The following is a 14418-nucleotide window of genomic DNA, read 5'->3' as shown; positions in this document are numbered from 1 at the left end:
ATACCCACAATTTACCGACAATATCAATAAATGCACCGAATATTTTTCCCCGAATTCTCCAAGGACTATCGCGGAGATAACACAACGTAAATACGTGATGCAGCCAATCAATACTTGTTTTCGATGTTTCGCCCGGTCATTCCACGCCCTATGGGATCGTTGATAACAGCTGATAACACATGTAGGTCATGTTTTGATATACCATGTTTAAATTACACTGTATGCATGTTTATTCGCTTTTGACCCTGAATTTCATAAAATAGATCAGTTGATAGCAACCAGATAAATTTTCCATTAGTCTTTCTTTAATGGAACGAACTGGGAAGATATGATATCGTAGACATAAAATTTTCGTACGATATGAAATGTTTCGAACATGTAACTTCAGGGCCGGATTTAGAGGTCTAGAGGCCTTGGGGCAACAAAGGAGTGGAGGCCCCCTGGCCCCAAATTATTTTCCGAATAAAATGAACTATTTTTTCAGTTGAGTTTTTCAATAAATATTTTATTATGAAACGCAGATAGATTCTTCTGGTATTCATGTTTGTACCTACAAAGTACCTACAGTAGATAAAGGTAAAACAGCAAAAAAAAATATCAAAGGAAAATATATATATATTTTTTTTTGCACTAGTGTTTACTAGTCAAAATTAAAAAAAAAATCCGACGTCTCTATTGTGGGGGCCCCTCTTTTGTGGAGGCCCCGGGGCTGCCGCCCCATTTGAGGTATTGAGTTGGACTTTAAACTGAATGCGACTAAGAAAAGATATTCATTGTATGTACAACCAGTTTTCTTATTTATTATTTCATCGAGTAAGTGAAATGGACATTGTTCAAGTATAATTATATATTGTGTCATAATATTATAAAAAACAATAAATTATATAGAACGGTTGAACTAAAGTTTATTTTTATACCTGCTATTATGTAAAAACTACTACTACTTCCTTTGAGGACAAAATTGGAATGCCTCGTGTAATTTGTAACCAGAACATATGAACTTTTAACGTGATAACATATGTTGGGGATCTACTAAAGTCATATCTATGTTTAGAGTGGATTCCGGCTAACTTACATATCCATGTAAGACAACCATCTTAGTCATCAGGAATCAGGAAGCGCGTCTGTACTCGCTTTAAGATAGAGGCGATAAAGCCCATGTTATATTTGGACTTCGTTTCGAAATCTATGGGTGGCATTGATACCCCATCCATTAGATGGACTGCATGCATTTTTTAAATTGGTAGAACACTGTGGTTCGATTCCGAATGCTGTATTCTGATTTGAAGAGTGTGGTAAGGGAGACAACATACATTTCCGAGGTGTTCCAGCTTATATGTGGCGTATATGTGGCCGACCTCAGGTAGGAATGTAACCTTATCTGAGGTTGATGGCAGATTTTCATGGGCGGCAGTAGCCACTTACCATCAAGTGGACTGCATGCTCGCATGCTACACTTATATTATAAAAATGCTCGTTTGCTACAACAATAATGAAAAATCCATGTAGATGCTTACGGTGGGTCATTCTTCGTAGGTCGTCTGTAGCACGGCGGGACCCGTTCCTCATACTTGTTCTTAGCGGCGATGTTGCCCACCTCCTTCATCCTCTGCACCTGGGAGTCCTCCCAGCGGTCCAGTTCTAGATGCTTGACCTTGCTGATGTGGGCACCCATCCCGCGGTGGATGCTCGCGCATCGCATGCAAATGAATATGCCCAAGTTGTAGGAGGCCCAATCTGGGTCTGAAACAATAGATTTATTTATTACTTATGTTATAAATGCGAAAGTTTGTCAGGGTGAAGATTGATAGCTCTTTCACGTATAGTAAAAACCACTTGGCTAGTATTGTATGCCATGTCCTTCTCATTTTAAGGGACTCGATGCCAGCAGTAGAACGGGAATGAGTTTATTATATTATTATAATAATTATTGTTTGTGATTTGATAGTACACAGGTCTACTATTGAAGTCATGTCGTGAAATATATTTTAGCAGATCTTAAAATTTTGTTGCTAGCCATCTAGCCATCTTGAAAGATCTAAATGTGATAAGACAGGATTTTTTTATTATATAGAAATACCAAATGAACACACATCGCTTAAAAGCCACGTATGTTAATAACACATTGCATCACATTTAATTAATGTGGCAATAAAAATGTGAAAAAAATATTTGTATTGATTAGATATTATGTTAATTTATAACGCTTGTTATTGACATAAGTATTATTGTTATCAGTTCTCGTCAAAATAGATGTCATTGAACTACTAGAGAATTAACTTGCATAAGATAACGCGACATGGTAATTTAGTTCTAAAATTAGTTTCAGTAACAACATATAGTTGAATGATTGATTCACATTTTTTACGTCTGATCACATGATCTAATACTTCGATTCGATACTTCGATTTCATTGACACTTTCTAGAGGCGATCCAAAAGTAGTTACTCACATTTACCTGAAAAACACGTTATTAATTCCTTAAATAATGGTAGGTATATTCCAAGCTTTTATAAATAATATAAAGGAACAAGTATTTGAAATTATTATTATTTAAAACATATAATTAGGAATTATGACCTATTTTAATTAATTACTTATTAGGTTTTTCATAAGTACAAAAATATTATGAATACACTAATATAACATACACAATATCTATACAATACAATACAATATTAACACTACATTATTAATTATTACTGTCAGACTGATTATTTTCAAATAAACGGATGTATCTGCAGATGTTTGCATAATTTGGGTTCAGGAGTTACCGTAATCCCAGTACCTATATATAATAACAAAAATACAACCGCATAAGTAGTTCATCTGATGTTATGTAAGTGCAGCCCATTGTTACTTAACCTTGAATAAATGTGAACTTTGTCCAAGACTCGAGACAATCTCCTTTAAGAAAACCTTAGTAATTTATTTATGCATAAAAGCGGAACTAAGTAATAGAAAAGCATTTTGTAAAAGACGATTTATAGAGAAAACGCCAATTTGCGAAAGCGGTTAAAAATTCTGTGAAAATAGAAAGGAGGAAAAAGGGAGAAATAATACACGGATCAGTGAAATAATAGTCATTAAATATTGCGTAAAATATGAAAGTTATGGTAATAATACCTTTTAATATTTTGGAAGAATTTTAATCCACACTTCTGCATGTGACTATGCCGCCTTTTAATCTCCATACTTTAGGAACCCAAATGTTATTTGTTCCGCATATTGATGATAACTCAAAAAACATGAATAACGTGAAATTTGTGTTAAATTGCAAAAATGCATATTTCGAAGTAACAGAACTTGCTGAACAAACTTCTTTTTTAGATAAATGTAAAGCAAGTTACTGGAGCTAATGCTTTATTATTAATATGTAAAAATGATGGCATTTAAAAAAAAGAGAATATTTTTTATTAAAAAAAAAGACAAATCCACTTTAAAGTTTCTTACCGGTCGCGTTCTGATCCGGTAGTAGTTTAAGAAAAATATTGTAACCGACAATTTGTAAGTGCCGTCGTTGGCTTATACAAAAATAAAAATATATTTCATTTCATTTCAGAAAAACAGTTCAATTCGATGTTTATTATCACCCGACGGAGGGTAATGTGTTTCGAGCGTATGTATGTTTGTATGTCTCATTTTTGGCACGCTCTACAGCCCAAACGGCGAGACGGATTTTAACACAGTTATGAAGTGTCGTTGGATTCGTCTGATTTGTGTGACATTATATATTTAAGGAGTCGGTTTTATTATAATTACTAGCTGACCCGGCAAACGTTGTGTTGCCATATAAATAAAAAAATGTTAAGGGTGAACAACCCTTTTCACTTAGGGGTATGAAACATAGATAGTAGCCGATTCTCAGACCTACCGAATGTGCATATAAAATTTGGTGAAAATCTGTAAAGCCGTTTCGGAGGAGTAGGTACGGTAACTAACATTGTGACACGAGAATTTTATATATAAGACAATATAGTTTAGTTTAAATATTATATTTTACGAAAAACTCCAAGATTTTTATATATTCATCGATACAATCGTATTTGGTGATATCAAGATATCAAAATACTTTCAAGGTGTTATCAAAATATTTATTACGTTGATTGATTTTATTGTTTTCATAATAATCAACAGTTTATGTTATCAAAAAAATAAATTCAATTTACTTTTAACGTCATGGGATTGTTATAGGAATTGATCGAAAGCTAGTTGTGATGTAATAAGTGATATGAAACCATAATATATAATGAGGTCACTCCACTGACTGAGATCGGCTTCAAAAACATGTTTATTTAGAAATAAGTATAATTATTCTTACGTTTTTCTGTAATTTCGAAATGATTGCCACATACTAAACTCATATTATTTGCTTAATTCTACGATAGAAAAGAAAAAAAAAAACAAATTCTTTAAATCTTCATATTTAATTTTGTACAGGCCAAATTTTGGAAAGCACTATATCGATTTTTATAGATAGATTAATTATTAATATTGGCCGTTCAGAAATATAAAAGAATCCCTGTGTAGATGTAAAAGATATAGGAGGGGGTACCTATACTATAGGTACATGCAAAGCCCCATGGAAAACTTGTATTGCAGCGCTTAAGGAAAAGATGCACAAGGAATTGAAGGATAACAAACATAAACAGGTTGTGGATATTTGCACTAACTGTTTCCCTACGTGCACATATTACACAATTGTGTTTACTGTAGGCAAATAAAATTCATTACGACATTATCAGGGCTAATCAGCTGACCGTAATTACACGTAATTACTGTAGAATTCTGTGTCACGTCATTGGAACGTTGGTAAACAACATTATTCCGAACATAACACGATGTTAAGTGAATCCGATCACTGACTTCTAGTTCAAGTAATAAGTAGTAAAAGAATATTTCCTTCTTAAATGTTCTTCTTTTTCGTTCTACTTTAATGTTCTTAGGAATAAGCGCGAACAAGCGAATATTATTGGCCAAGTACAAGTCGAACTCGCACATCAGGGTTCCGTACACAGACCTATAAACAAATACAGGTCTGTGGTTCCGTTCCATCTAAATTTTCAATTTTTTTCATTTTTAGTATTTAACCGACTTCAAAAAGGAGGTGGTTATCAATTCGGCCGGTATCTTTTTTTTTTCTATGTATGTACACGAATTACTCCGTCGTTAGTGGGCCGATTTTAATAATTCTTTTTTTATTGTATAGAGACCAGCTGGAAGTTGGTCCCATTTAAATATGGTTAGGATCCATCGACGGGTTCTGGAGAAAATGAGGGGAACTCCTCCACCCATGTAAATATAACAGCCATAACTTCGCCGTTTATGAACCTATTTTAATGCCTTTAATTTCGTGTGTGTACAATTGCTACAAGTTGGTCCCATTTAAATATGATGAGGATCAGAACGCTCATATTAGACACGCTGTTTACATCGTTATCCAACGAAATATATTGAGCGCCGACTTCAGAAATATGTACTAAACCAACATTTATTTCAATTATTTTTTACTTTGTAGTGACATAGAAGTCGGTTATATTTTTTTGTTAAAAATGTTTGCTATTATATTCGGGAGATCCGTGGTTCATTTCTCAGGCCTTTCACCTCAATATTTCAAAGAAATGAAACAAATTAAATTATTTGTCACTTGCATAATCTGTGATAGAAATCGTCAAGCCTGTGGACAGCAAACAAGCCTGCAGATTTAACCTTTAATGTTGAGTAAATGGATTGATCATGGACATTTGCCATCATAGGTGTAAAAGAGATAGATAGTATTTTTACTTTTGAGAATTAAGATGGAAAACCTCATGTGCGCTGTCATCCTTTTCCCAGTTAGCATAGGTGGTCGTAATCCAGTCATATGGCAGTCAACTATAAAAACGATCAACGTATATTACTGACCACGCTCAACGTTATATATTATTTTCGACACAAGGTGACCGCTCAATTTTAGTGGCTTGATATGAAAGATTATAATAAATTTAATATGCAATGGATATTGGACCTCGATAGATAACTATCTCGAAAACAAACAACGTCTTACGTGGCGTGTTGATAAGGTACGCATGTGTGTGTGACGGGTATGTGTGTGTAACGGGTGCTACAACCTGCAACTATCGTTATCAATGGGTTTTTAAATGTTATACCGCGACTTGTTCTTAGTAACCGATAAATATTCTTAAATTAAATGTTCCTATGGCGTGAAGTAACTCTAATATTATTTATTTTATATTCTACATGTAGATTATTTTTCAGAATCAATATGGTTTGATGGTGAAGAACCACCGTTACACCCGATTTCTACGTGTTTCTTTCCTTTATAAATAAAGTTTTAAGCATATAGGCTGGTAGAGTTAATAGAACAAGCTAATTTTTTTGCAAATCACCAAACGGTTCTTTTTGATACATATCGATAGAGATAGTAATATATTAGTGGCAGGGTTGCGAAATCGCTTCATGAGTAGTAGTTGTTAATATTAGAAATGGGTCAGCGAAAAAAAAAAATCTCCAAAAATGTTAGTCAAAAAAATATGTGATGGGTGTCAGATTCCTTTTTTTATTAATTATATTTTATTATTCAGATTAGGTTTCGAAAGTATTCACTCCTACCAGCACTCCCGTAATGCAAACCGTTGATTTTTTTCTAAAGCGTTATAATTTTGCAATGTTTGTATAAGAAATACTGTGGCAACCCTACAGGGTTGTGTTGTTTACTTTTAGAAATATAAAATGCTTATTGCATAAAAATAAAATGAAGACATCAGATTTTTAGAAGCGTATTACGATGTTTATTTACAAACAACTGCAATATATTTATTACATATATTTTATGCTTATGAAATAAGTGGCATGTGTACTGTGGTAATTTAATGATATAAGGAATTTAACTTATTATTTGTTTTTGTTATATAATACTAATAATATATTTAGTATTACGTATTCCTGTATTATGTATTCTTATATTCCTTAATATTCAGCCAATATAAAAATATTGGCTAATTTTAGTTGTTAAGCGGTACGAGCGGTACATAAACGAAATGAACAATTTATTACATTGCTAGTATCTATTACTACATTTACAACTTCATATTTGTAATATGTAATTTATTTTTAGTGAAAATAATTTCACCCAATCTATATTCATAGCTTTATGTTTTTTTTTATAATATAGGAGTGGTAGACGAGCAAGAGTTGCTACCCCAGGTAGAATTAGATATTCCTGAGGTCGGATCCCTAAGGACTAAGCTGGAATGCCTCGGAAAATTATTTCTCCTTACCCTTCATTCCATTTACCCTTCAAATCAGAACACAGCTTCTGTTATGAGGCAGGAATAGGTGTGGCGATGGTGCTGCCGGACCACAAAGAGTTTTACCCTCTTTTAATTTGCCAGCCCTATTCATAGTGATAGTCCAATAGTTGTTTGTTCTGAGAAAACGACGGGTCTATCTTTCCTTATCTGAGCGTCATGATAACGGGCCGTCAACATAACTCATGATGACGTCAACCGACTTAAGAAGGACTCGCGTTACACTTGTAATGTAATGTAATTGCTCTGTAAATAACAATCAATAACAGAAAGCCATATCCGCTTAGCTGTGTACATAGGTGTGCACACATATAGGTGTGGTTGGTACTGTAATTTTTTGTTCGGGCTCGGACCTAATAAAACACAACTTGCATTTGTGTGCGTCGAAAGATATTTCGTAAATGTTGCGAACTAAAACGTTTTAATGATATCGAATCATATTTTCACCACTAGTGGTCACGTGGTATTATATTTGGTAAATATAGCTATTATAAATTTTTCAGCGCTTAATGGCACAAAAAATAAATTATTACAGCAAAGACCAGATAAATTATATGATTACGAAGAAAATAATCATAATTGAATTAAGTTTAAAAATAGCTTTGTAAATGTTATTAATTTATTTGGTTTTGAATTTATTACCTAATTTAAATTTGAAGATAAAATATTCGCGGCTTGAATTTGTAGTTCATAGGCATAATTTTATTTAATAATCATGTATAAAAAATATATTTTGAGAAAATAGTAGAAATCATCGGCACTCGTATTCATCATAATCAACACATTATTGTCCCGCTGGGCTCGGGTCTCCTCCCAAAATAAGAAGGATTAGGCCATAGTCCACCGCACTGGCCAAGTGCGTATTGGTAGACTTCACATACTTTGAGATCTTTTTTATAAATCTCTCAGGAATGCAGGTTTCCTCGCGATGTTTTCCTTCATCGTTTTAGCAAGTGATAATTAATTTCTAATACACACATAATTTCGAAATATCAGAGGTGCCTAAGATTTGAACCTCTGATCCCTCGATCGAAAGGCCGAGTTTCTTAACCACTAGGCTATCACTGCCATTCGTATTACGAATACGTATTTTATAGATCCGAATCCAACAGCTCTACACTACCGCTGTCCCTGAAAAAATGTGGCGATGATTTAACCTAATTTGAATTAAATCTACTACTTTTGAGGTGGTACATGCCTAAATACCCACTAGTACAAGAAAGCAGTAATGATTTTATCGCGGTAATAAAAATGTACTTCGCCGTGGTCGCCTGTAAATAGAATGAATCTCCCGCGGAGTTTCTTTCTGACAGGAGTTAAGTTCGGGATTACGAGGAACAAGACTTGACCAGAACAGTTGGCGATAAAATAACAAGATGTTATTCATTTTTAACCGACTTCAAAAAGGAGGAGGTTATCAATTCGGCCGGTATCTTTTTTTTTTTTTTTTTTTTTTTTTTTATGTATGTACAGCAATTACTCCGCCGTTAGTGGACCGATTTTAATAATTCTTTTTTTATTGTGTAGAGACGAGCTGCGAGTTGGTCCCATTTAAATATGGTTAGGATCCATCGATTGGTTCTGGAGAAAAAGAGGGGAACTCCTCCACCCATGTAAATATAACAGCCATAACTTCGCCGTTTATGAACCTATTTTAATGCCTTTAATTTCGTGTGTGGACAATTGCTACAAGTTGGTCCCATTTAAATATGATGAGGATCAGAGTGGGTTCTGGAGGCAAAATATGTAACTCCTCAACTGATGGGTATAATTGAGTTTTGTTTGAAGATATTTGGTGTAGGTTCTAATGAAATTGAAAAACCAGTTTATCTTTGACTATTTAAGGGTCTGATAATGTGGCTCGGAGTCAAAATATGTAACTCCTCAACCGATGGGAATAATGGAGTTGTGTTTGAAGATATTTGATGTACGTTCTAATGAAATTACAAAGCCAGTTCATCATTGACTATTTAAGGGTCTGCTAATGTGGCTCGGAGACAAAATATGTAACTCCTCAACCGATGGGAATAATTGAGTTGTGTTTGAAGATATTTGGTGTAGGTTCTAATGAAATTGAAAAACCAGTTTATCTTTGACTATTTAAGGGTCTGATAATGTGGCTTGGAGTCAAAATATGTAACTCCTCAACCGATGGGAATAATTGACTTGTGTTTGAAGATATTTGGTGTAGGTTCTAATGAAATTGCGAGGCCAGTTTATCATTGACTATTTGAGGATCTGATAATGTGGCTCGGAGACAAAATATGTAACTCCTCAACCAATGGGAATAATTGAGTTGTGTTTGAAGATATTTGCTGTAGGTTCTAATGAAATTGCAAAGCCAGTTCATCATTGACTATTTAGTTAGGTTAGGTTGGAACATATAAGACAATATAAAACTAAGCGAGCAGGGCGCGGCAGCGCCCTGCGAGCGGGCGGTTCCAATCAATGTAAATTCAGACCTTACCTTAATTCGTGATCTCGTTTATACAATTTTATATTGTATTAATATAAATGTTATTATGTCATCACTAAAAAGGGTGAAAAAAAATTTTTAACAAAAAATACAACCGACTTCTATGTCACTACAAAGTAAAAAATAATTCAAATAAATGTTGGTTTAGTACATATTTCTGAAGTCGGCGCTCAATATATTTCGTTGGATAACGATGTCAACAGCGTATCTAATATGAGCGTATCAATATATTTCGTTGGATAACGATGTCAACAGCGTATCTAATATGAGCGCCGACTTCAGAAATATGTACTAAACCAACATTTATTTGAATTATTTTTTACTTTGTAGTGACATAGAAGTCGGTTGTATTTTTTGTTAAAAATTTTTTTCCTTTATTCATATTCATTTTGATTTATGTAGGTAGTGCCTATTTGGTAAAAAATAATATGTACTGATATGTTTACTAGTTTTTTACAAAATACGGATTAGATTCATCTATCCTCACATTGAAATTCACAACGTTTGGTCATTTTTAAAGCCCATTTGAATTGTTGGCTTCTGCTCAAATTATTTTATATGCAATAACTGCTGTAATATAGACTGCAATAGTTTTAGAGATTACAAAATTCAAATTAGTAGACATGTATACTATTGTATACATAATGGTAATGTTACAATATTATGATGCTACAAATGAAAACCGTACACGAATAATTAATTTGTAAAATAATTGTATTACCTATATAATTGTCAAATAATTCTCAGTTACTCCCATTCTAATTTATACAAATGTGTATCACATAAAACGTGTGTTCCGATTTGTATGTTAAAAAAAAGGAAAGCAAAACAAAAAGTGCATTTGACTTCTATCTATACTTCTATACTAATATTATAAAGAGGAAAACTTTGTTTGTTTGTTTGGTTTGGTTGGCTCAAAAACTACTGGACTGATTTTAAAAATTCTTTCACCATTCACAAGCCTCATTATCCACGAGTAACATAGGTTATATTTTATATGAAATACTTTTGATAAATAGATTTTGAGGCGGTACAAAGTTTGCCGGGTCAGCTAGTATTAAATAAATATTGACTTAGTTCATAGCTTAACAATCAGCGATCAAGTACTGTTACATATATTATATGTGCAGACTTCAAGACGCCGAAAAATTAACGGGTTGTACAGTGCACTCCGGGAGTACCTACTGGCACAAGTGAAAACTTTCGAAACCTAACCTGCGTAATAAAATATAATAAATAAAAAATAAAATTGACACCCATTGACATATTTTTTCTATGCTGCCACCGGATGATTCTTGACTTTTGCAATTTGTTTTGTCGTCTTACAAATTTTCGATCAGGCCGCGCGTCCTGACACGAGTTTATCATTTCTTACCCATCACAAAAGTGCACAATGCCTCTAAAGAAGTTTTCAATACAAAAAATAAAAAAATCTCTCGAATTCAAATCCTTCTTTTTTCGAAGTCGGTTAAAAATAACAACCGCTAATCATCGCAATGCGCGCTAGCAAATCGGTCTGTAACAAGAATAATTTACTACAAAGGTAATTAATTAGGGTGCTACGAGACTTGAACGATTGTTTGGTATCGCTAGGCCTTAGCGAAAGCGTACGCGTGTTCGCCCAACCGGATGTCGACAATCTTAATGGTATGTCCATGTTAAACAGCATACATATAAAATACATAAATTGTTTTTTGATTGTAAATTTATTTACATTGTAGAATTGTAAATGCAAATTTTTATTTTTTAGAAATATTTTACGTGAAACAAAAAAATACTATAAAACTGATTTTTGCGAATGAAGGAAATTTTAGACATATAACTTTAATACTAAGATATGTTGGATTTTGTAGTAAAAATTGTAACAAAAACAGACAAAGAAAGGACAATAAAGCCGAGTTCACAAGCTTGTCTATATTATAAAGCATTGGACTCATTAATTTTAATTAGATATATTCTTGGTGTGTAATAAGTCTTGCACGTGTCTAACTTTTTTGTTAAATTTATGTGTACTACTATTACAAGCGTACTTAAAAAATTCACAAATTGTGCCTACACTAATTAATGTATCTGTGTAAGCGTAGTTTGTGAATTATTTTTAGAATAAATTATAAATACATTTTTTAAGCTATTTTAAATCTCGTCAATCAATCAATCAATCATTAGAAAGCTGATAATTGATAATCAAAATTCTAAACATGAAAAAAGGATTATTTTTCATTATTTGGAAAAAAAACTATTATAAAAATATTAATTACAAAGGAAGAGTCTCATAAAGATACTTAAAGGTGGTACGAGTAGAACCCTTTGTGGTTCGACTCCGGCGGCACTACCGCCACACCTATCTCTTCCTAATAACAGCAGTGTTAGGCGCTGCTGTGTTTCGTTTTGAAGGGCGTGGTAAGGGAGACAGACTTTTCCGAGGCGTCCCAGCTTAGTCATTAGGGGTAGCGGCGCGTCTGTGGCCGACCTCGGATAGGAATATCTAATCCTATCTGGGGTTGATTACGTATGTCTATGGGTGGCAGTAGCCACTTACCATAAGGTGGACTGCATGCTCGTCTACTACTCCAATATTATAAAAAAAATACTTAAGAAGTACTTACTATAGCCTTGACTTTTAGAAGGAAAATTGTCATAAGCATACTTAAGGAGAGGCTTATCTTTTAGATTACTCTTTATTTACAAGAAATAGCAGTATGACCATTGTACGAAAACTCTATACTGAAGATGTTTCAAGGCCTACTGTCATATGAGAGTCCGGTTTTCACTTTATAAGACAGTAGAGTAGGTTGTGTTTCATATAGAACGTAATATTTTACTTTAACGCTTAAAATGGGACCGTTGAATTAAACATGACTTAATCTTTATGATCAATTCATAATGACATAATGCCTTTACATAATGATCTAACAGCTAATGAATTTTGAATATGCTTAAAATGTTACAACTAAAAGTACAAGGGAATAGTAAGACATTGGCGTTTCACTCGTCATTCGGCGAAGCAATGGACCAACTTCAACGCTGGTACAAGTGATAAATCAGGATTTGGGTATGTCAGTTAACCATAGAGTGGATGCGACATAACTTACCTAAGGCCGCTTCTTCAACAACATATACGGGATAAGGAGTATCAGGAAGAAATCTGAGTCAAATCCACTAACAAGCGTGCGTGATTTTCATTAGCTTAGCACTAGAAATAAGTTTAAGAAAGGTATGTTAATGTTTTGTTCAAGAGGCAATGGAGATGAGTGCTAATGATTGCACTTATGGATGCGTGTAAAAGATCCTTAATTCACATTCGTAACGTAGCCAATATATAATGACAGTTATTGAATTAGGATAGAAATTGTTAATAGAATCGACTTAATTTACGAAGCATGTTTCTTACATGCTTAACGATCACATCACATGAATTAAAAATAAATATATATTGCTCTTTATGAATATAGTTCTTTTTAATGAAAAATAAATTTGTTCTGGTTTTATATAGCCAAAATGTAAAATATGACATAGGTATCAAATTGAAACACCTATTACATTTGCGGCATATCGCGATCATAATGGCATGGCATGATAATATGACGAGTTTTTGACGACTAATTTGACATAATCATGTCATTAAAATGTATAGCGCTAATTATCGCTCCATTAACTTCTCTCAACATACAACCAGTTCATTTTTTTGAGTTTGTTAGCTACAGTGAAGCGTTATGTAGGTATAAAAATTTCTAAAGTACAGTAGATGAAACATGGTCACAGTCACATGAGATTGTCCTTTGTAAGGCACGTCAAACCACCTGTCAATGCAACCGAGTGGGCTTTATGCAACCGTATCGCATTGCACGTCGCGCTAGTCTGCGCCCACCTTTACAAAAGTTGATGTTTACATCTACATGTAACTACACAGACACAACGTCACGCGCACACAAACACACGTGGCCTCCGCTCGTAAATAACACGCTATGTTTTGGTCATAACAGTTGTGGGTGAATCTTCTTTACGGAACTGGTTTCGGTGAGAATATTTCAATCAACGTAAGAAATTCGATCGAAACTATCGAACACGTTTGTTCCAGCGACAGCCAATTAATTTATGATACGGCGGGCCCCATAAATTTCGGAACTAACGCTTCACACAAGATTACATTTATAATACTGTTCAAGGAAAATGCTGTTTTATTTTGGTTTATCGCTATTCGCAAGCCAAGTCTTATTTAAAGTTAGGGGAGAATTGATGTCATCATTGTCTGAATCGAATGTTTACGTATTGAAGGGATACCATATACTTTGTAGTTGGTTTCTCTATTCGAAGTAAGGAAGAAGGGACGAATAATCTCTTTCATGCCAAGCTGCCTTTAAAAGCCTAAGAAATACATACCTTGACTAATACAAATAGTCAATTTGCTACTTTGTTGCATAAAGTACCTACTCCAAGATAATTTACTCTTTGTCGGAAATGCGAAGGATTGTAGTAAACAAGATGTTATTTTAACAAATGGTTATTTCTGTTGATTTGTTTTCAAAACAACCGCGTTGTAATAAAGTTGCAGTAAAATAATTAACAAAGGAGGTAATATACGTAAATAATGTGTACATTATAATTATGGTCAAATTTAAGGTTAATGGGTAA

General features: G+C 33.7%; 1 protein-coding gene across 2 annotated transcripts in view; it reads right to left on the bottom strand.

Annotated features, from left to right (window-relative positions):
• The window catches only part of LOC140756223 (arf-GAP with dual PH domain-containing protein 1), a 40271-nt gene that overhangs the window by 16528 nt on the left and 9325 nt on the right, over positions 1-14418 (bottom strand). For both annotated transcript variants that reach the window (XM_073091683.1, XM_073091684.1), the window contains exon 2: positions 1518-1743. In XM_073091683.1, coding sequence (XP_072947784.1) covers positions 1518-1743 — 226 coding nt within the window. The remainder of the gene's footprint in view (positions 1-1517; positions 1744-14418) is intronic.

The sequence above is a fragment of the Epargyreus clarus genome, unplaced genomic scaffold (assembly GCF_041222505.1).
Source record: "Epargyreus clarus isolate Ecla_fem2 unplaced genomic scaffold, WU_Ecla_fem_2.2 ptg000034l, whole genome shotgun sequence".
Taxonomy (NCBI): Eukaryota; Metazoa; Arthropoda; class Insecta; order Lepidoptera; family Hesperiidae; genus Epargyreus; species Epargyreus clarus.
Note: the sequence above shows the minus strand (reverse complement) of the source record. Positions and strands in the feature narration are given on the sequence as shown.